Source organism: Salmo salar, chromosome ssa22 (genome assembly GCF_905237065.1).
Source record: "Salmo salar chromosome ssa22, Ssal_v3.1, whole genome shotgun sequence".
In the NCBI taxonomy this organism is placed as follows: domain Eukaryota; kingdom Metazoa; phylum Chordata; class Actinopteri; order Salmoniformes; family Salmonidae; genus Salmo; species Salmo salar.
The window spans coordinates 8,805,413-8,829,610 of NC_059463.1; the positions used below are offsets into that span (position 1 = coordinate 8,805,413).

A 24,198-nucleotide genomic window follows, 5' to 3' on the forward strand; every position below is an offset into this window, starting at 1 on the left:
TTGCAGCAGGTGAAAGTCAGTAAATATCATCAATTATTCAATTAGCAAAGCAAAACAACATGAGGTCAAAAACATATCACCCAGCTATTGTCCTATGACCACGGTTGAAATATCAGTGCATTGCCAAATTGTAAGTTAGTTAGTATCTTGCAATGCAGTATGTTACCTGAAGGATGGTAAAGTTTTCCAGAACACTATTCATCATGTATTTTTCTGGCAGGTGTTTGAGCTTGTGGATGAAGTTGATCATGTACTCGCACATGGGAGAGCGGTGGATCCTGTAGACACACTTCCCTCCTTCCATTCGGGCGTACTCCGTCTGAAATTCACACACACACAGATTTTAAAACTCTTACCCAAAACAGCAAACAATCTTAGTTGAAGTAAATACAGTTTACATACACTTAGGTTGGAGTCATTAAAACTAGTTTTTCAACTACTCCACAAATGTCTTGCTAACAAACTATAGTTTTGGCAAGTCGGTTAGGACATCTACTTTGTGCATGACACAAGTAATTTTTCCCAACAATTGTTTACAGACAGATTATTTCACTTATAATTCACTGTATCACAATTCCAGTGGGTCAGAAGTTTACATACACTAAGTTGACTGTGCCTTTAAACAGCTTGGAAAATTCCAGAAAATGATGTCATGGCTTTAGAAGCTTCTGATAGACTAATTGGCATCATTTGAGTCAATTGGAGGTATACCTGTGGATGTATTTCAGGGCCTACCTTCAAACTCAGTGCCTCTTTGCTTGACATCATGGGAAAATCAAAAGAAATCATCCAAGGCCTCAGAAAAAAAATTGTGGAACTCCACAAGTCTGGTTCATAATTGGGAGCAATTTCCAAACGTCTGAAGGTACCACTTTCATCTGTACAAACAATAGTACGCAAGTATAAACACCATGGGACCACGCAGCCGCCATACTGCTCAGGAAGGAGACGCATTCTGTCTCCTAGAGATGATCGTACTTTGGTGCGAAAAGTGTTAATCAATCCCAGAACAACAGCAAAGGACCTTGTGAAGATGCTGGAGGAAATGGTCTGATGAAACAAAAATAGAACTGTTTGGCCATAATGACCATCGTTATGTTTGGAGGAAAAAGGGGGAGGCTTGCAAGCCGAAGAATACCATCCCAACCGTGAAGCACGGGGGTGGCAGCATCATGTTGTGGGGGTGCTTTGCTGCAGGAGGGACTGGTGCACTTCACAAAATAGATGGCATCATGAGGATGAAAAATCATGTGGATATATTGAAGCAACATCTCAAGACATCAGTCAGGAAGTTATAGCTTGGTTGCAAATGGTTCTTCCAAATGGACAATGACCCCAAGCATACTTCCAAAGTTGTGGCAAAATGGCGTAAGGACCACAAAGTCAAGGTATTGGAGTAGCCATCACAAAGCCCTGACCTCAATCCTATAGAAAACTTGTGGGCAGCACTGAAAAAGTGTGTGAGAGCAAGGAGGCCTACAAACCTGACTCACCAGCTCTGTCAGGAAGAATGGGACAAAATTCACCCAACTTATTGTTGGAAGGCTACCCAAAACATTTGACCCAAGTTAAACAATTTACAGGCAATGCTAACAAATACTAATTGAGTGTATGTAAACTTCTGACCCACTGGGAATGTGATGAAAGAAATAAAATCATTCTACTACTCATTCTTAAAATAAAATGGTGATCCTAACTGACATAAAACAGGAAATATTTACTAGGATTAAATGTCAGGAATTGTGAAAAACTGAGTTTAAATGTATTTGGCTAAGGTGTATGTAAACTTACGACTTCAACTGTATAATATATACAGTATAGTTTCTGAGAGTAAATTGACACAATTTAATTCCCATTTCGTTTAACCTTAATCTAACCAGTTAAGTCACTTAAGTGCCACTCCTAATTTACCATGACGGCCTGACAGCTGTTTTTGTGACCATAATGCATACCCAGTTGAAAGTGGCCTCACCTCTACTTTCTCGACCACCTGTTTGCCGAATGAGCAGACTTTGGTGGAGACGGTGATGGTCATGTTCTCAGAGCTGCTGTATTGGCTGCTGACTCCATAGAAGGAGCCTGGACCGTCCTGCATGCCACTGCTGTTAAGATCCGCCTGCAGAGAGGACACACAGGACGAGTCAGATTAACGCTCAGCTAACAGGCCTAAACCCTCAAATGTATTTTTTTTCTTATTCTACTCTAAATGAGAGAATAATCAAACCACCAAAAGGGACTGTGTGAGTGTGACAGTGTAGGTTTAAATGTGTGAAAGATTTATTTTTCTGCTTTTCAACTATGTTTTCAATCCACACATTTCTCTGTAAAGCAGGGATCCTCAACTAGATTCAGCTGCAGGTTGATTCCGATTTTTATTTTTATATTTTTTTCGAGCTAATGGTCGGGGGCCGACACATAATTACAAATAATTTGTAGACTGCAAGAAGCCCAAACAGATACTATTTGACTAAAACATAATTTCAAACCTTGCTTACATTTGTATACGATCACACCTGTCTATTATACTGTACTTGGGAACAGATTTTCAAAATTCGGTGTGTACAAAACATTAGGAACACCTTCCTAATATCGAGTTGCAACCCCTTTTGCCCTTAGAACAGCCTCAATTCATTGCGGCATGGACTCTACAAGGTGCCGAAAGCGTTCCACAGGGATGCTGGCCCATGTTGACTCCAGTGCTTCCCACAGTTGTGTCAAGTTGGCTGGATGTCCTTTGGGTGGATGACCTTTCTTGATACACACGGGAAACTGTTGAGCGCGGCACCTACTACCATACCCTGTTCAAAGGCACTTACATCTTTTGTCTTGCTCATTCACCCTTTGAATGGCACACATACACAATCCATGTCTCAAGGCATCCATGTCTCAAGGCATCCAATCCATGTCTCTTCCCCTTCATCTACACTTATTGAAGGGGATTTAACAAGTGACATCAATACGGGATCATAGCTTTCACCTGGATTCAACTTTGGGGACCAAATAAACTACCCAAGGGACAAATTCGGGCCGCCAGTTTGGGAACCCTGCTGTAAAGCATTCAAGGTGAGGATCAAATAATAGTAAAAGTGATTTGTCAAACCATCAGTAATAAATACAACAGTGAGAAAGATGACGTCATAATTACCCACCCAAAATTTGACTAGGAAAAAGGCATTCTGGGGGCCTTTCTCATAAAGCTCTTTGAGTCCGCCTTTCTTCTCTGGGAACTTGTCGTAGATCTGCCTGATGTCCACTGCCTCCAGCAGAGGGTCGCTGTACGAGGGGTTGGTCTGACCAATGTGGACAAACAGGTGTTTGCTGTACTGCAGGGTGGAGAGACAGAGAGAGATGGTCAGACCAGCTGCGATGACAGAAGTCTAGCTTGGCCATACTGAGTTAGTGCTAGACATAGTCTGGCTCGTCTGACTATGTGTACCGTAAAAACAAAGGCTTTTATCTGCAATTAGGACTGTTTGGTTAATGTGGTTGGGTGCTGTTGTTGGTTTGGTGACTCACGTTGTCAGGGTCCCTCTGCATCTCCATAAAAGCAGAGTACTCTAGCATCCGCAGCTTGGAGGAGGCGATGGTCCGGTCCTGCCACACGGGTACTGCCGTAGCAGCCGGGGGGAGGGGGGGTGCCAAGGGTTCATAGGCTTAGAGAGAGAGACAGTCAGGCTGAGGTCTCAGAAGATGTTTAATTTCTGCATTAATGTTAAGCACCATATTGCTGATGTGTATGTTATATTGGGGCGGCAGGTAGCCTAGTGGTTAGAGTGTTGGCCCAGTAACCGAAAGGTTGCTGGATCGAATCCCCGCGCTGACAAGGTAAAAATCTGTCGTTCTGCCCCTGAACAAGGCAGTTAACCCACTGTTCCCCGGTATGCTGTCATTGTAAATAAGAATTTGTTCTTAACTGACTTGCCTAGTTAAATAAAGGGTTAAATATTATTACATTTTTTTAAGCTAGTTTCATTTCTGGCATCTTGGGACTGGTCTCAGTTGTAAAACATATTTTTAGAAATCATGAATGAATGGAGATAAATTAAATTGGGACTCTATACTCACTTGATATAGGTGGGGGGGCAGGGCCTGGTAGGTTTGGGTATGGGGACTGTGCAAAAGGTTTGATACTGAAAGAGATCGATCGTAACATCACATCATTGTTACTGTACATTTAGGAGTCAAACTTTTCAATATTCCTTATCCAACTCTTAGTTGAAAAAACACATTTCCAAAAGTGACATTCCATGTGAAACCTGGTTATGCTAGTGGCATGTGGCTTTGGGCTTCATTGGCATGTCAGACAGACGTGGATCCACAGTGTTATGACTAGTGTCTCAACATAGGCATGTGTCTGTGGCTGCACCAGCTAGGTGTAAGTCCACCTCTGCTTAACTCTGTCATATTGCAATACGCCATACACTTAGTGATGCTATTTACATACTCTGATTGGTTCATTGATTGATCGATTTAATTTGATAGATGTTTGTTGTCCTTCATGGGGACATTCTCTGCTCATTTGTGACACTCTTCATTTCAGAGGGATGCTTGAGAGTGTCACACCAACGTTCCCAATGGGCCAATTCCGTACAAATCCATGTGCTTTTTCTGTGTGCAAGTAATGCTTTGAAGTCAATGGAAGAGTTTCTTTAAATTTGGAATGACAAACATGAATATGGAAGTTAGGTGATGTCAGGGACTGATTCTGTTGCCAGTTTGTCTTGAAATCGCCCTTTTGTGTGACGTTTTTACATCACGAATGGCTTTGTGATTTACATTCCAAATGGTCAGAACGGAACGACGTTCCAAACAAATCCGGCATTGTGATTGGTCTTCTCGCTCTCAGACGTGAAGCCGGCTGTGGCCTGTTTGTCGAATGAGTGCAAGAGCAGGAAGCATACTGAAGCAGAGTTAGTGCTGCCTTGTGCTATAGCTGGACCAGGAGGGAACTTACGCATAGCTGTTGCGGCCAAGCCCAGGAATCCTTCCCGGGTTGAGCTCTAGAACCAGCCTGATGTGCACAAATGCGATCCGTTAAACGTGCCAAAGAGAACCCACCACTCCACTCACACCAAGTGTCAATCAATCAATCAAATGCATAGTCCAAACATACAACCTGAACCTGTCACTCAACAGATAGTTAAGTCATACTCACTCCTGAGAGGGGCCAGGTTGTCCTGGGATAGGGCCTGGCCAAAACTAAGGCGAAGATGACAGAATCAGATGCTCAGGTAATGTACTTTACTGTACTGTTTTCACATAGCCTACATCAATTACTAGTATAACAATAATGTTTAAATACTTGTAAATAGTGTCAATGCAGACAGAGCAATCATTGAAATCTCAAACCCAGTGTAGAAGGGCTCACCCTGGCTTGCGGTGGGTAGGGAGAATGGGGCAGCGGGGGCAGCTGGCTCTTGATCAGGCTTGGCGACACAATCTGAGCTGACGACAGAGCAGCCATGTTCTGGAGAGCCTTGTCTTTAGACGCCTGGTCCTGTGGACGAGAAGGGAGAGGTGAGGGAGATGCACCACAAGGGGGCAGTCTAATACCTAGTACATACACTGAGTGCGCAAAACATTAAGGACACCTTTTCTAATATTGAGTTGATTTAAAAAGCGACATCCAATAAAGGATCATAGCTTTCACAGGTATTCACCAGGTCGGACTGTCATGGAAAGAACAGGTGTTCTTAATGTTTTGTACACTGACGTGACATAACTACTAGGCTAGTTACAGTGCCCCAAGAGAAACACAGTTGGTTTAATAGTCATACAACAGTTACAAATAAACTCAGCAAAAAAAGAAACATCCTCTCACTGTCAACTATTTTCAGCAAACTTAACATGTGTAAATATTTGTATGAACATAAGATTCAACAACAAACAAACTGAACAAGTTCCACAGACGTGACTAACAGAAATGGAATAATGTGTCCCTGAACAAAGGGGAGGGGGTCAAAATCAAAAGTAACAGTAACTTGTGTGGCCACCAGCTGCATTAAGTACTGCAGTGCATCTCCTCCTCGTGGACTGCACCAGATTTGCCAGTTCTTGCTGTGAGATGTTACCCCACTCTTCCACCAAGGCACCTGCAAGTTCCCGGACATTTCTGGGCGGAATGGCCCTAGCCCTCATCCTCTGATCCAACAGGTCCCAGAGGTGCTCAATGGGATTGACATCCGGGCTCTTCGCTGGCCATGGCAGAACACTGACATTCCTGTCATGTAGGAAATCACACACCGAACGAGCAGTATGGCTGGTGGCATTGTCATGCTGGAGGGTCATGTCAGGATGAGCCTGCAGGAAGGGTACCACATGAGGGAGGAGGATGTCTTCCCTGTAACGCACAGCGTTGAGATTGCCTGCAATGACAACAAGCTCAGTCCGATGATGCTGTGACACACCGCCCCAGACCATGACGGACCCTCCACCCCCGAATCGATCCCGCTCCAGAGTACAGGCCTCGGTGTAACGCTCATTCCTTCGACGACAAAAGTGAATCCGACCAGAGAGACAAAACCGTGACTCGTCAGTGAAGAGCACTTTTTGCCAGTCCTGTCTGGTCCAGCGACGGTGGGTTTGTGCCCATAGGTGACGCTGTTGCCGGTGAGGACCTGCCTTACAACAGGCCTACAAGCCCTCAGTCCAGCCTCTCTCAGCCTATTGCGGACAGTCTGAGCATTGATGGAGGTATTGTGCGTTCCTGGTGTAACTCGGGCAGTTGTTGTTGCCATCCTGTACCTGTCCCGCAGGTGTGATGTTGGGATGTACCGATCCTGTGCAGTTGTTACATGTGGTCTGCCACTGCGAGGATGGTCAGCTGTCCGTCCTGTCTCCCTGTACCGCTGTCTTAGGCGTCTCACAGTACAGACATTGCAATTTATTGCCCTGGCCACAGTCCTCACGCAGATGAGCAGGGATCCTGGGCATCTTTCTTTTGGTGTTTTTCAGTCAGTAGAAAGGCCTTTTTAGTGTCCTAAGTTTTCAGAACTGTGACCTTAATTGCCTACCGTCTGTAAGCTGTTCGTGTCTTAACGACCGTTCCATAGGTGCATGTTCATTAATTGTTTATGGTTCATTGAACAAGCATGGGAAACAGTGTTTAAACCCTATACAATGAAGATCTGTGAAGTTATTTGGATTTTTACAAATTATCTTTGAAAGGCAGGGTCCTGAAAAAGGGACGTTTCTTTTTTTTTGCTGAGTTTATTACTACTATCACAACATTTATACTGTAATCTAAAATGATCGGAGCTTTTTATGTACTCTCATTAGGCTCTTAAATAAACATACAACAGATCTGAGTCTCGAAAATGAACACTTTTGCAGCAACTACGTTTGGAGTACTACTTGGCTACAGTCACTGAAAAGAAGCCGTGAAGAGAACATCTATATACTGGTATGATTAATTGTACCATTCAACAATGAGCAGATGAAAAAGCTTTCAAGCCACATAATCAAACAGAACATTCCAGGAGTCACATGATTCTAATTTAGTCGAGACCTCGAAGGAAAGCATCCTTCAGAAAGAGTTTGTCTCTGAGAAAATCTCGTTGATGCCACCACTCTTTTATTATGGAAAAAGACAGAATAGAAAATATGACTGCAATAGAAAAAATTCCTGTTTCATAACACAGACCTAATGGCTGCATTGACAAATACACTGCACTGTATTTGGTCAGATTGCAATGGGTATGATTGTGATTGATTTGCCTGGAATGTTCCGCTGATTGTAATTGCCAGAGATATAAAAATCAAGCGTAGATGGTTATGGTTAAGCTTGGCATGTTTGTACCTGGACATTCAAGAGCATTCGGCCCTACTTGTACGTTTACCCCAACAATAATGCTTCAACGTCACTTTCGGTGTGCGTCTCACAACTTCCACAGATCCAGTATCTGACACTCTATAGCAATATCACGAAACTTGTGTCACGGCACAAAGTACATAGGGGACAGTTAAGTTGCACTACACTCCCCACGATTATTTGGTATGGGAGCTGTGAATTAAACTGATATCAGGACCCCTGTCAGAAATAAAGAGATGGGGGGGGGTAAAGTGGATCAAAAAGGCCAAAGCCTTTTGGGGTAGTTGCACAGTGATGAGAATGTGAAATTTCCTAGGGTGAGAAACAGCATATCCTACATTAGCCTTGTTGGATAGTATTACTACATGTCTTGAAATGGGAATGAAATGTGTCTGTAAAGGCAGAAGAAGGCTGACCTAAAGAGTTTTCAAATGCAAAATCTTTAGTGTAAACGAGGTCAAATGAAAGTTACAAAAACACAGGTTGTGTGTGGAACAGGTAGTGGTGATTTGCAGTGCAGTATAATTAAGCAATAAGGCCCAAGAGGGTGTGTTATATGGCCAATATACCATAGCTAAGGGATGTTCTTAGGTTACGACGCAACGCGGAGTGCCTGGACACAGCCCTTTATCCGTGGTATATTGGCCATATACCACAAACCCCCGAGGTGCCTTATTGCTATTATAAACTGGTTACCAATGTGATAAGGAGCAGTAAAAATAAATGTTTTGTCATACCCATGGTATACGGTCTGATATACCATGGCTGTCAGCCAATCAGCATTCAGGGCTCGAACCACCCAGTTTATAACTGACTATAGACACCGGCAACGTTTGTTTTCTCTACATTATTACAATGTACTGTGATGATTCTAGCACTAAATGGTGTAAGTGCATCCCTAGGTTAAGTTGTACAGTACACATTGGTGGTGGATGGGGTCTTATAATATAAAGCTCCCTGAACATAAGCGCTACATAAATGCTTTGCCTCAGAATTGGACAAGAAAATCACAGTGAAATGAATTCCAATATTATCTAAGTGATGCTCAATGGAATCAAAGCGTGATGTTTATCCGAAAATGTTTCTGTTTTGGCGTGCAGGTTTGACCATGCCTTAACGTTCTCTTGGATCACAATAGCCTATGGACATGGAACTGACATGAAATGTTTGCTAATGCTGCTGCAAACCTTCCTTGTGTTTATGTATTTAGCAGACACTGAACAAGCGTTACAAAGAAGGCCTGGCTTGTGAGAGGAAAGTATATCTCAGAAGACGCAGCCCTCGGAGAAGCAGAATCCCCCTGCACAAGCAAGCTGCTCAGTGTTTAGCACAATCAGGTACAATGCACAGCAATGTGGTTCCAAGCACACACATTCCCGATTTTCTTTTTTTCCCTAAGCATTTCTTTATTATGGGATAGCAGTGGGGTTGGGTTGCCATGCCAGCAGAGGGCATTAGCAGAGTGGACAATGCACTGGCACCACCAAGCAGGGGGGAAGCAAATCGCAAAAGTCAAATCCACTTACCAAATTCATGGCCTGAATCAAAGGAAAGAGAAACGATTAGTATACACATCTAACTGCATATACCTAAACGGATATGCTGATAAACTATGGGCTTGCTTATAGGCTGTGTCAGTACATACTAAATACAGTAACAATAAAGTTGAAGATGTACTGTAGGCCACTAGGATGTTGAAATAAACATTTTCTTAGCCCTGAAGAAAAGTTCCGTGACACTTTAACAAAAAGACAACAGGTAGAATGCATTATGATGCACTCAAATGCATTGTAAGACTTCACAATGACTTAGTATCATCTCCTTTTGAGCCTGTCGAATGTGTGTATATATATATATATATATATATATAATATATATATTTTTTTTTTCTCCATACAAAGGCAGAACATAGTACGAGTTAATAATTAAACATCATAAGCACTTATAACAAGTAATCATTTATTATATCTTTTGGTTCTTAGTTTGCGAGCTGCAGATATGTCACATCAGTAAACTCAATACAAAGACTAGAGCAGAACACGATACCAACTATGGCATTACTTACATAGTTCTAGCTAAATAACCTAGAAGGAGCCATGAATAATACAAGGGAAAGCAACATCGAAGGGGAGCTGAATTTAACTATTGGACAGGAACTACGCAAGTAGGGACAATCATGTAGGGAATATCCCCCTCATGGAGAAAAAAAAAAATGTCCAAACATTGGGTTGGTTCAAATAATGGGGGTTCCCTATCTTATCAGATTCTCTCTACTAGATACGGTCAACTAGAATACCTCCTAAGTCTTAATAAATAGAGAAGTCAAGGTCCAATAAACTTCCAATAAAGGCAAATGGTGAACTACCAATTGCATTTTTGCTAAATGATTCATTAACACACTTTAACACAATTTCCTCAGACACACTATTGTATTTAAAAAAAATATATTTAACCTTTTATTTTACTAGGCAAGAATAAATTCTTATTTACAATGGCCTACCAGTGAACAGTGGGTTAACTACCTTGTTCAGGAGCTGAACGACAGATTTTTAACCTTGTCAGCTCGGGGATTCCATCCAGCAACCTTTCGGTTACTGGTCCAACGCTCTAACCATTAGGCTACACGCCACCCCAAAACGTGGATTCACTTTGTGTTATGTTTGCAGTTGTTTTAGGGTTGAGGGATAGATTAAAGACCTAGAGTTGGATGAGGATTGCTATAACAAACACCTGCCTGCCATCCTCCAATGGACGAAAGGCAAGTGGCATATATTCTGCTGAATATAAGCTTAGAAACATCAAAGGAGAATCAGGTTCAAGGAATAGGTTACACTCAATATGGTCTAGAAATAGAAGTAGTAGAAGTGGAATGGAAGTATACAGCTAACACAGTTCTAAGCATACTGCTCTAGTAGTGTAAACATGCATGCAGGTTTCAATATAACATTTAGCTCTAGGTCTTTGCATACAGTTAGAGTAGTTAACTCTCATACAGGAGGACATTCCAATAGATCCAATGGAGATTGGGGTCAGAGCGGAGAGAAGGGTTGAAGGCAGAGGAAGAGCTGAGGAAAGCCTATCGGCAGAAGCATGGCTGGCATAGGTACAGTAGGGACAGACGTGGAGCTGTAGCGACAAGGCCATCATGTGCCAACACCTTTCACCATAGACAGATCATACTGCTCACAGCATTGCTCTAGGCTACACCACAGGCTGAGTTACTGTATACATGACAAGCAGTAGAATGAAGCTGGCTCATGCTATAATATAATTTCTTTACAGCTTTGTACTGTACTAAACGTTGAGATGTATTGCAATGGTCAAAAGATGACCATGTTTTTAGCCTGTAGCTCTCTGTGCCGTGCATGCATGGTAGCTACTAGCTTTAGCATGGTAGCTACTAGCTTTAGCATGGTAGCTATTAGCTTTAGCTAAGTTCACTATTCTCTCCCAAACACGTTAGCCTATATGATGACTCATGCAGTGACCTGAAGCCCATACACTCCTATGCAGACTGAGAGTCTCATACTGTACTGTTTGCCACTACTGGTATTTTCTAGTCATGGAGCACCAATCCATGTATGGCTGTAATAGGAACTAAAATGGAGCTAATTGGTTAGCGCAAAGCAAAGCCTTGACCAGCCCCGCCCTGCCCAGCCCGCAGAGAAGCGCATACCTTCAGCTTTGACTGGATCTCGCGAGATTTTCTCCGGGCGAGAACTTGCAAATGGCTAGAAACCTGCAGAGGAGAAGAGCCAAGAGGGAAAGAGAAAAGGAGACAGAGAGAAGAGAAGAGAGGCCATAACCAAAGAGGAAAGAGATGCCCAGTCACAGTTGGCTGGAGGACCGTTCGGTAGCACCTACCTTGATACCCGCTTGGTATTCTCGAACTTTCTTCCGTGCTAACACCTGTATGTGACTAGATACCTAAAGGGGTGCGAGACAGTTAAGCATCATAGAGCATGCACACAGACACACACACACACACACAGATGTATGTCTGCTAGTTCGCTCACTCACTCACTCGCGCGCACCGCACAAACACACACAATATTATACAGATACTCAAACATTAAGTTAATGCAATTCACACGCTACTCTAAAAAATATATAGATGGATATATATTTTGATTTGTGTTGGATGGTGTTCACTGTCTTCAATACAAATACGAAAGACAGTCAAATCTAATTTCTACAAACTAAAAGTACACAGTTGGCCGAGTTCTTACTGCAAAACATATTTGTTTAGTTCCCAGTTTCTAAATGTTAAAGCTGCAGTAAATCTAACATGTCTTGTAGTTTCTCCAGCCTTAAGACTTCTAACAATAAATTGAGGTAAAATGAAGTCATTATAAATGTTTGAGTCTGAATGGTTAATTGTTTTAATCAGCCCATTGCTCTAAAATAAAAATCTAATATTGATACCTGTTTTCTTGTGCGGGTTTTGCCTGTCCTCAGCTTGATGTACCTGGCTATCAACTCATTGCGACCTGGAATAGGGAGTAGAAGAATTCCATGAAAAATACAGCATGCAAAAGAGACAAATCTGATTTAGGCATTCATTTGTGAAACATTGGCTTTTCTAGATCTGGTACACAAATAATCAAGGAGTGGGCACTGATCTATGATCAGCTAAGCATTTTCCACCCTAGGTTGTTCAGATTTGGAAAGAAAAGACTGATCCTAGATCTGTGTCTATGTGCAACTTTTATCATGGCTCCGGATAAAAGTTGCCCATGATTCTACACAACAAACACAAGGTGGAGCTAAAGGTATGCTGCTAAATATCTACAGGGGCTGAACAAAATACTAGGTGAAGCACACCATTCATCTCCCAAAAGGTGGTTCTTAGGAACACACAGATTACCCAGCCTTTCAGTCAGTGGGTGAACATTCCTATATACCACTGACACTGGGACATGGCTAGCATTGTTTTTTTAAAGAGGCATATAATACAACTGCAACGGACTGTTTCAACAGCTTTTTTTTTCATTTCATTAGCGTGTTTGACTTTTAGATCATGCGGTTACATAATTACAGACGCAGTACTTGAAAAACGTGTTCTCTCTTTTTTTATTTTTTTTATTGTAACATCTACACTCGACATTCTGCACAAACAGGTCAGCAGAGAAGTGCCTTCTATTCTTGGCTTTAAAGGCTTTAGTCCTGACAGATGATAGGGGCTTCAAAAGGGTTACTTTTATTTGAATGCAACTTCTCTGGATGTTTTTCAAATGAGAGAGCAGCAGAACAATGGAATCTGTCAATGCTCTAAGCAATTAGTATTTACCAGCCTTGTCTGGTCATGTTTGTTGGATTTGCCCGGTACAGTTTGTGTATCTTTGTCCTAGGTAAGGAAGTCTGCATTTCAAAACATCCAATTTTGACATTTGCTGATTGGTAAGATAAATTATTGGAATTTTCCCCAAGAGGGTCGATGTGAATGTGCATCAGTGTGTGTGTATGTGAAAGAAGGAGAGAGAGAAATAGAGGAAGAAAGAGAGACAACAGCTGTACCATCATGAATAATGACTCCCTCACTCACTGAGAGTAACTGAGAGCTAGCCATGAGTTCATTACACTTCTCTCTAAAACACACACACACACACACACTCTCAGTCCAGGTTATGAACAAAGGACAGCTAAAGCTTCACATTATCGCAAACCAAGGATAAAAAAAGCCTGTGACAGGCCAGACCAACTGACTTCAGACAGCACCGCAGACATAATGACAGGAGAAAAGCTAACATTGTGCCTTTTTCACACACTCCTTGGCCCTTGGCCTCCTTTAGGCTCTGCTCTGCTTGGTGTAATTACTCCTTCTCCCTTCTCTCTCTCTCCAATGAGCAGAGTTTAGCTGAGCAGGCCTCTCTCTCTCTCTAATGACCAGAGTTTAGCTGAACAGGCCTCTCTCCCTCTCGCTCTCTCTCTCTCTCCCCAATGAGCTGAGCTTAGCTGAGCAGGCCTCTCTCCCTCTCGCTCTCTTTCTCCAATGAGCTGAGCAGGCTTCTCTCTCTCCAACATCTCACTCTCTCTCCATTAAGCTGAGCTTAGCTGAGCAGGCCTCTAGCTTCCTCTCTCTCGCCATCTTCCTCTTTCTCGCCATTGAGCTGCCTGGCCTGCCGATACTGAATTGCAGCAGTCAGCCAGTCAGATAGCCAGCCAGCCAGCCCCCTCTGCCTCTCCCCCAGGCTCAGGAGGGACACGCCTGCCCCAGCGCCTCCGCATTCTTAGCATTCCTCCCAGCTTGTCACATCTGTGCTAGCCAGTCTGATTGGCCAGGGCCCTGCGAGCGCAGCCAGTGCCTGTAAGGACTGCGGACACATGCATGCGCACAGCGCTAAGCTAATGGGCTTCACGTCCAAGGGTTGGTTGGCAGGGCTGTGGGAGAGGGTGGGGTGAGGGGACGGTATTGGAGCGGGAGGTATGGGGGCGGGTGGGGGGGGTGGCAGCTGAGGGTATAATTCTGGAAGGAGACACAAAGCCATAACTGTTTTTGCCAAAAACTGCCACCTGGCATCAAGGCCGCCCACACGCCACACACCCCTCACTTCCCAAAACAACCCATGCGTGTGACCCCTTACCCAACGGACAGTAACACCTGCCACTGACCGTCGCAGTCAGGAGGTGGGAGAGAACAATTATAACCCCCCCTACCCCCTGGCCTGGCCCACTGACCCCTACTCTCCTTAGCCCAACTGCTACTCTCAATCTCCTGGACTGAGGGAGCAGTGGAACTAACTAACATGCTGACCATACCGGCTGCGTGCGCGCGCCATCGTGTGCATGTTGATTTTGTCTATCCCCACCAGATGCGTTCATGACACGCAGGTTAAAGTACCAAAAACCAACTATATTATTTGGGGACAGATCGAAACACACACGACTGTTGCTAGGTAATTTGTCCTGTGAGATAAACATTGGGTTGTTGTTTTCTTTTTTTGTTGCTGGATCTTTGTAGAATTGGGAAAACCTAGTTAGTTTTTAGTTCATTTGATTAATCTCTCCTCGTTCATCATTGTTCTTCTTCTGTGGATTTTAGATAGCGGTTGGCAACCAACTTTAAGGTGTGGACCTCGTTCATCTTTCGATCACCCTCATGGCTATATTCTTGTAAAAAGCGGTGGGAAAGGCAGGAATTGCAGCACGTCAAGCGTCTAAAGTAGAACCTGTCTACACAGACATGCGCGAGCAGTTTGGATGAAATGATTGAATAACATGCATGTGTACATTTTATTTTTCAAAGCTTGCGCACGCAACGCGACTGGTGTGGTCCGCATGTAATTGCTTCTAAAAATCCGTGCCATCCGTACTGAAAACAGATTGTCAGCACAAAAATAACGGGACTTGAGCTTAATTTACAGAGGCTGTTCTAAGAAATGGTGTGTTCTGTGTGTCTTCATTAAATGTTGTAACTAACTTGGGTTGAAAACCATGGAATAAGCTTGTCTTTTGCCTGGCCTGACATGACTATTGCAAAGTAGAAGATTGGGTTTGAGAGGCAGGCTGGCTAAGCCTGTTCAGACTAGACAGAGGGGTCAGCTAGGCGGAAGGAAAGGGGCCTCCTAGGCCCCAAGTCAGGTGGTGGACAGGTTGGCACACACAACACACACACACACACACACACACACACACACCACCGAGAAACACAACTGGTGCACACACACACAGAGGATGGAGTTTTTGTACATCTTCCTCTCTCTCCTTCCTATCTCTATCGCATCTCCCCCCACTCTTCCTCACCCTGTTTACCATCACCTCTCTCTGTCGCTCTCTCAGATTGCTCAACACCCACTCAGTGCAGTTTGCAGAGCCCCGCGGGCTGACTTTGCTGTGCTTAACCTCTTCCCTGCCAGGACACGCCTATCCTTTTCTTTTACTGCCTGTCCACTGGAATTTTCCACTTCCACACTGAGATGGGGAGCGGAGGTAACTCACTGCTGCACTGTCCCTCCCTCCCTCCTGCTGTCTCTTATCAAGCTCGCTCTCTCTCGCTCCATAACTCTCTCCCACCTTTCACATTGAGGTAATACTAAATTGCTAACATACTGTTCGGCCATCACAGAGAACATGCCTGACATTTCAGCTAGAGGCTAACAGGGAAACACCAGGCCCTCTCAGTCATCACACGCTTCTCTCCTCTCCCATCTATCAAACTGATGCATAGTATAGAATACTCATCCACCCACTGCAGCTTATATTACTCTGTCCTTCTACTAACTCTGTTCATGCAATGAACCCATCGCTCATTCCTGGCAGCTCACAAAGGTCACTAAGAGACATGAGCTTCCCTCCAGCGCCTCATTTGCTGTTTTTTTCCCTTCTTACCCAGGCTCGGCGAGGCGGAGGTGTGCTCAGGGCTTGGCAAAGTCTTCCTCCAGCGCTAACACAGGTGAACAACATGTCAGTAGTGCCCCACCACAAAACAAGACAGGCCACATTTTTTTTTTTACACACTCATCCACCAAAGATCCCTGTCTTCCACCTGTCTGTCCCCTTAAAACCCGCTGGGTGCTCAGTTGCCCCAACAGACACAGACACATGGCCTGGCATCTATGTTCCTACCATTTTGTGGGTTTTCTACTTATTGATTTATTTTTATTTTTTATTCCACATTCTGTTTTCCATTTCAAGGTCATCTGACATTCTGACCATTGAGGAAATCTGGTCAATTCTGAGCGCCACATGATACCCGTTGGTTAATAGTCATCACGGAATACCAAGGTTTCCCACAAGAACATTCCTTGTGGAAAAATCCAGATGTAATTCCCAATGGTAGGAATAATGATGACTTGCTTGGTTTTGGAGGCCACGGTGTTAGGCTAGCAGCGCTCCCCCAGTCTGAGACTGTGAAGTAGAAAGCGTTACACGCAGTGCAATCGTTAAAATTCCCCCGGCCTCACGTCAGGGCAGGATTTAGATGTCTGAGGTCATCGCCTTGTGAGAAGGCTTCTTCAGGGACGGGGGCATGCCTCGGCGCTGCCAGAAGGGCCTCAGATGACTGGATAGGGTGTTTACTGCACTGGAAAAAAGCAGGCGCTGTTTTTGACCTCTACTGGGGGTCCTGACACTGTGCTGCAAAGGGAGGAAACACACTGTGGGGTTGACCTGCCACTTCTGTTGTGCTCGTTTTCTGACAAACAATATTGAGCTATAGGCTCTGAACACTCACTGTCCTGCCAAACCAGGAGAAGGGCCGCCATCTTGCTTTCCCATTATAGTCCCTTCAATAGACTCAAGGGGAAGGTCAATAGACAGACTGGTCAAACCATGGCAATGTTGTCAGAGCAAACAGTGCAGTTCTGCACTGCAATAAATGCGTTATCGCTAATAGGCGATATACATAAACAAATTCACAGACACATGGAAGTGGTGCTAAACTGGTCCATTCTCATTCTAAGAACCTCTTACCAAGTAAGCCAAATATGAAATAGCATTTAGCCGCAGGTCCCTCTGACATATAGCCAGGTCACTGAATATGCTCATAAGCTAGCTAGCCATCCAGTCAAATCAGATATCGTTCAAATGACGTAAATGGAACTGGTGGCAGACTCAACACCACAGGCGAGCTAATCAGAACTCTGGCCTTGTTTAGACCCCAGCCAGCTCAGCCTATGATACTGGTATGTTCTCTGAAACAGCCCAGAAACGCAGCTAGTACAGCGGCAGCTAGTACAGCAACAGATAGCACAGCGGCAGCTAGCAGCTGAGTCATCTGAGGTATGTGTGTGTCTATCCACTAACATTAAAATCTCTCAGATCCCAAAGAATTAGATTCCTGACAGACGCATGCTAAAACATTCCATTTGACAACAGCAAGGACAGAAAAACAACACAGTCATGAAAAGAATCCCCTAAACATATAGTCTTGAAATACTTTCTGATAGAAGTCAATGGTGGATTTAAAAAGGTTGACGGTACAGGCTTTGATTAAACTTTGAGACATTAACAATAATTAAAGGACTTGCACAACTGGACTTGAGGAGGAGACCCGGTCTATATCATGCTGGTGAACATAACATTGTTCCCCAAACCAAAAGATGTTTCGTGAGGAGAATGTGAAGTCAAACCCCCTGAATAAGCCTCATCTCAGCCCGTGCCCCATGCATTTCCTGACGATTCACATTTACATTTGTTTTAGGTCCTCCTTGGCTGTCTGATTCAAACCAGCAGCCCAGCCTGCTGAGGCCCTTTTTTCTCACCCATCAGAGGGAGAGAGTGGGAGATCAAAATAACTTAAGACAAATGCAGCCAGTTTCTAACACCTGGATCTTTCATGATTCTAAACCAGCAACTTGCCAATTCCTCCATCTGGATGCAGAGGAATTCAGCACCTAAATTGCTCTCTCCACCTGCGATTTAATGAACATGCTGGTGGAGGAAATAGCTTAGACCCCTAAAGGACCTTGTGAAGGATTAAAACGCTTTTTAACGTGTTTTTGTTTCCATGGTTTGATTTATGGCGTTGAGATAATCATTGCAATGCTGTCCAACTGGTTCAAGAAGCAGCAAAAGCTACTCTTGAGACCAGGTGAGCATGACTACTTATTGTAAGAAGCACCTTAGTGTTAGACTGACATGAGTCTAATGAATGGCACTTGGTTTTGCTGCATAAGCAGAGAGCAGGTTTTGCCAGTGGTGGAAAAAGTACTAAATTGTCATACTTGAGTAAAACTAAAGATACCTTAACAGAAAAAGACTCAAGTGAATGTCACCCAGTAAAATACTACTTCAGTAAAAGTAAAAACATATTTGGTTTAAAATATACTTAAGTATCAAAAGTAAATGTAATTGCTAAAATGTACTTAAGTATCAAAAGTAAAAGTATAAATAATTTCAAATTCCTTATATTAAGAAAACCAGACAATTTTCCTGTCAAAATGTAACAAGTTTTTTTGGGTGTCAGGGAAAATGTAGGGAGTAAAAAGTACATTATTTTCTTTAGGAATGTAGAAGTACAATTAAAAGTTGGAAAAATATATAAATAATACCCCAAGAAACTACTTAATAGTACTTTCAAATATGATTACACCACTGGGTTTTGTCACTTTCCTAATTCACAGTAGGCTGCAGATGTACTGTACTGCAGATGAGGAAGAGAAAAGCAATACATGATGGGTGGCATAGCTGGAGACGGCACAGACAGGTGATGAAAGAACCAGTTTGGAGCTCTAAGGAAAGCCAGGTGAAAACCAGGCTGAGGGGAGCTGCCTCTTGTGTCTTCTGGGTAGCTCAGCTCAACTGCTGTGTTCTAGTGAGACTGGAAGAACCAGCCCCTGGGTCAGTGGAAGACGAGCTCAGACTTGTTCTGTAGAGCACTCTCAGAAAAAAAAAATAGGCTACATCTTAGCCTGTGACACAATCGTATGGGAGGGGCGGGAAACGTTGCTTGCTTTGCCTAATGGATTGTGCAAGGACAACTAGAGCCTTAACATGACAGCCTTCTGTGGTGATCAGAATGATGAGAAAGAATCCATTAACAGTAATAATGAACATCAACGTCTTTCTATAGACTACAAACTGCTGAGGTGTTTTCCCACCCTCACTCCAGAAGGGAATGGGATCCAAACACATTGAGCCACAGGCGTTTTCAATGAATGAGCCAGAAAGGGATGCAGGGCAAATTAACACGTGGACTAAGTTTGGTGCGTGTCCATGTGTGAGTGCACCAAATAGTACAGAAGTGCATAAATGACTTAGTTCTGTATCTAAATTAATTATGTTAGGTATAACTAGACAAACTACTGAATCTGGTTTGGTTGACGACAAAGAAAGGCTCTTGAGAGGTCAAACATTAACAATGTGGCTGATGGAGCCAATCAAACCACAGCACTCTATTTTGGCATCTACATTGATGATGAAAAACATCATACACTCAAACGCACAGTAAAAAGAAATGTATGTGTTTTACTCACCGTACATCTTGCCTTCGTCTGAGAGGATGATTTTCCTCCGTCCACAGGGGGGGTAGATGGCCAGGGCCTCCTGGAAGCTTTGCTCTATGTCTGGGCTCCACACCCCCTCGGCGTCCCCGTCCATGGCCTTGTCCAGCTCATCGTTCCCCTCGTCCAGCCCATCCCCCGGGCTACCGTTGGCATTCCACTCGTTGGAAGCAATGGTGGCGGCTCACCCTGGGCCCGACCCCGAGCCCCACAGTCAGAGGATCTGGGAGAGAGAGAGACCTTCATTAACATTTATCAATTTAGTCATTTAGCACAGTAGTTACCAAACTATGCCCCCACCCCCACCCCCCCAAAAAAGAGGAACCCAGTCCAGCTTTCAACCTACTCTTGAAAGTTGTAATAGTAGAGTGTATTAAGGTGCAATTTCGAAATTGGGTAGTGCATCATCAGTTTTCCTCATCATGTCAGTCATTGCATACCATAGAGAGCTACTTTTAACTTGTCAGAAATGTCCAGATCAACTAGCCCATGTTTGCTAATGTTTTTTAGCTAGGTTTTTTTTAGCCCATAGATTTTGTTGTAATGTTTGAGTCATTAAAATATCACATGAATACACATTAGACATGGCAAAATGTATAGAATTGCAAGAAAAGTAGCTTTAAAACAGCAATATTTTCTCTGATCCCCATGACAAAAAGTGTAGAATTGCAGGAAATACGCTTTAAACCTGGAAAATGTTCTCTCCGCCAACAAGAGGGATGTGAACAGTTTGTGTCGTGAACAGTGCTTGTGCCCATAGAAATAGATATAGTGCGTGCGCGCTTGCAGGTTTGACACTCTTATCCAGAGTGAATTACAATAGTGAGGCATACAGATTCATACTTTCATTCCGAAAAAGGTATGTTGTAATTGTTGTCGACAGCTTCACCGTCACCATTAGCTGCCAAGTGCATTTCAAATTCTGCCTTATAAAGTAGGCTCATTTTGGTCTCAGCTGTCTGTTTTCATTGAAATCATAAAATCTGTATAAATAAACAATACAGCCACTAATTATTACCATTTCCTAGTCTTTGTCTCTAAAACTGCCAAACGAATTCAAGAGATTCTATAAAAACCTAGTGTAAGGAGCACACTAATCAGCAGTGGCCTCAAATAATTATTGTGGTTAGGAGACTGTGTCCCAATGTGGTTGGCTCATGACTAAGAGCAGGCCGAGATCTTAAGTATTTTTCAAGCTGCCTCTTCGGCATTGTATTGTTTCTGAAATGAGCGTCCCCGAAGTATCCATTATTCCAGGATGCGTGTGTTTATATATCTGAAATTCTGCAGTTGTTGACAAAAATACACATATTGGACAAATATGGGGAAGGCCAATTCGGATGGTCCTATGGGTAAACTCAACTCCTCACGTTACAAGAACATTTTGAGGTTCCTCTATAATACAAATTCACAAGGGCATCATTGCACATTTTAAAGTTGCTGTTTTGACAACTTCCACAATGCAACTTCAGAAATATGAATTGGAGGATTAAGACAGATGTGAAAAGAAAAGCCAAAGTATTGTTTACTAAAAGTCACAACTACCCCATTGTACAAAGTTAAAATGTTTCTTCACTAAAAGACCAAAGATGCAGACAACGGGAATTGTTTCTCCATTTATACCTCTATACAGTAAAATAAGAATATGTACAAGTAACTGCCAAAATAAAGGAAACCCCTACATAAACTGTCTCGATAGGGCATTGGGCCACCACGAGCTGCCAGAACAGCTTCAATGCGCTGTGGCATAGATTCTACAAGTGTATGGAACTCTACTGGAGGGATGCAACACCATTCTTTCATGAGAAATTCCATTATTTGGTGTTTTGTTGATGCTGGTGGAATACACTGCCTCAGGCGCCGCTCCAGAATCTCCCATAAGTGTTCAATTGGGTTGAGATCTGGTGACTGAGACACACACACACACTTGAAACCCCCTACGCTCCTTTGAAACCCCTCGTTCAAAGTCTGAGATCTCTTTTCTTTACTAGCCACGGTAGCCAAAATAATGGGCAACTTGGCATTTTTATACATTCACTAAGCATGATGGGATGAAGAACTGCCCGGGAAACCAGTTCTACCTCCTGAAGGGAAAACCCTCCAATCCAGTCTGACTAGGCCTGAATATAACGCAGTAGGCCAGTCAAACAGCAGAGTTAGTTGCTAGCTAACATCCATAACTAAGTGTAATGCCTAGTTTCAGGTTTCATTAGTCATATGTACGGGATACACATGGTATACACTGTCCAACGAAATGCTTCCTTGCAGGTTCCTTCTCGACAATGCAACAACAATAAGGGTAAAGGGTTAGATTAAGGGGTAAGTTTAGGGAAAATAGGATTTTGAATGGAAATGTATTTTAGGTCCCTAGGAGGATAGAAGAACAAAGTGTGGGTGTGTGCTAAGGTGCAGAGTGTCAGTGCAGGTAGTCAGTTCAAATGTTCAGCAGTCTAATAAGTCTGGTTGAGGGACAGTGTGAGATTGTGAGGTAAACCTGAGAGCTTTAGGCCCCCCAGGACCAAGTTTGGTGTTAAACCCCCGACTGAATGTGGAGATCACGGCAGAATTTGAGCAGCACTCGTATTCAAGCTAAAAGTCCACAGAGATCAGGCTGCAGCTATGCATCTACCCCACCACAACTCAAGATGAGCAGATCCAATGACCAGAAACTGCTACAGAAACTTCCACAATCCCCGTAGTCAACGTCCACTGCAGTAGAAAGGTGTAGTTTGCATCTTGCATAATGCACATGCAAGTATCTAGTAGAATCCATTACGTTTTGGGTCTCTTAAGACCAGCAATGTTTGGTCAAGTATGTCCAAATGGTGTGTACATTGTTTTGGAGGCAGTCTCAGTGTTAGTCCTAGCTGTATCCTAGTATTGAAGACACAGCTGTCTCTTTCCCATTCAAGCTAGGATCATAGGAGTAGGTTGTTGAATAGTGAGAGTGATTCTGAGTTTCTTAAGTTTTGTCATGGGGATTTGACAATACTGATCAGGATCCCTGAGTAATGGGTTATAATAGTATATGGGTCTGTTTAGTAGGGTGCTGCTGTGCTGTGTGTGAAAGAGAAGCTCTCATGGAGAGCGAGGCTTACATTCCAGACATGTCCTTATTAAGAAAGGGCTGTGAGCGCTCACTGTTCCTCCTCCTGCCTCTTTTGTGTCAACCCGACGCCCCCCCACTCCAACCCTACGCCCAGCGCTCAGAACGTCTCTGCCCAAATAAGGACTGGAGACCAAGGGATACATGTAGGGGGGAGGGAGGGGAGGGGAAAGGATTGGAGGGGGCGGATTGTCCAATTTAGGCGTCCACTTCGGGGTCTGGAGAACAGTAGGATTGTTTCTGCTGGAATGCAACATCAGCATGGACAGACAGAGAGACACACAACCACACTCACAGCCTCTCCATGACGCTGCCTGACGCTAACCACCAAAGAGAGAGCATTGTCAACGCTATGATTATATGGACTGTTTCACTACATTACTGGGTAATTCAATATAATGCAGTAAAACAGTGCAGAAAAGTCTAAATTGTCCATGACACAGCAAATGGAAATGAGACACTTGCATACAACTGTGCAATTGTGTATTTAACTATCAACAATGGTTTTACAAAGTAAAAATGTCAGATGCTACATTATGGCTATTTCAATTAGCCTACTACGATAATTGGGAATTCCTAGGACCAAAGCAATCAACCTATTAAATGTTAATTTGATCCCTCTTTTGTTGCTGAGAATTTTCCTGCAACAGTAAATGCAAACTTGTAGTGTACTCAAGGTTTAAAAAGGCTTCTAAAGTTTGATTTACACTTGAAAATGTCAGACTTGACATAAACCCCAACAAAAAATTCCTCTTAGGTACCCTAATACGCAAATAAACTATAAAATTTAAGACAGAATCGTTATTGTCTTTACGGGAGATAAACAAAAAGAACGCGCTCTCTCGGCCATGCACTTGGAAACACTACAGCCAAAATGGGAGCCACTTAGAAAAACTACAACTTCTCCCTCATTTTCCCAAAAACCAGCCTGAAACTCTTTCTAAAGACTGTTGACATCTAGTGGAAGCCCTAGGAACTGCAATCGGGGACGATTTCGCCCTATTATAAAAGTGCCAGTCATTGAAATCAGTAATACGCTGATTTTTCTTTTTGGGATGGTTTGTCCTGGGGGTTTCACCTGCCATTTCAGTTCTGTTATACTCAGACATTATTGTAACCGTTTTAGAAACTTTAGAGTGTTTTCTATCTCAATCTACCAATTATATGCATATCCTAGCTTCTGGGCCTGAGTAGCAGGCAGTTTACTTTGGGCACGCTTTTCATCCGGACGTCAAAATACCGCCCCCTATCCCAAAGAAGTTAACAAGTGACTACTGGCTAAGGTGGACAAACAGTGCTAATATGGACAAACGGTACTATTTTCTCATTTAAGGGTGTAT

At 43.3% G+C, this 24,198-nt stretch overlaps 1 protein-coding gene across 12 annotated transcripts in view; it reads right to left on the reverse strand.

The window, feature by feature from the left end:
- LOC106582716 (transcriptional enhancer factor TEF-5) overlaps positions 1 to 24,198 on the reverse strand; it is a 38,517-nt gene that overhangs the window by 2,242 nt on the left and 12,077 nt on the right. For 2 of the 12 annotated variants that reach the window (XM_014166077.2, XM_014166078.2), the window contains 13 exons: positions 19,726 to 19,975; positions 12,236 to 12,300; positions 11,675 to 11,737; positions 11,487 to 11,549; positions 9,337 to 9,348; positions 5,369 to 5,497; positions 5,156 to 5,199; positions 4,955 to 5,011; positions 4,066 to 4,130; positions 3,517 to 3,653; positions 3,150 to 3,323; positions 1,973 to 2,116; positions 167 to 319 (listed from right to left, as the gene is read on the reverse strand). In XM_014166077.2, the coding sequence (XP_014021552.1) occupies positions 167 to 319; positions 1,973 to 2,116; positions 3,150 to 3,323; positions 3,517 to 3,653; positions 4,066 to 4,130; positions 4,955 to 5,011; positions 5,156 to 5,199; positions 5,369 to 5,497; positions 9,337 to 9,348; positions 11,487 to 11,549; positions 11,675 to 11,737; positions 12,236 to 12,300; positions 19,726 to 19,849 (1,230 nt within the window). In that variant the 5' untranslated portion in view covers positions 19,850 to 19,975. The remainder of the gene's footprint in view (positions 1 to 166; positions 320 to 1,972; positions 2,117 to 3,149; positions 3,324 to 3,516; positions 3,654 to 4,065; positions 4,131 to 4,954; positions 5,012 to 5,155; positions 5,200 to 5,368; positions 5,498 to 9,336; positions 9,349 to 11,486; positions 11,550 to 11,674; positions 11,738 to 12,235; positions 12,301 to 19,725; positions 19,976 to 24,198) is intronic. The other 10 variants (XM_014166081.2, XM_014166082.2, XM_014166079.2 and 7 more) reach the window with 10 other exon arrangements.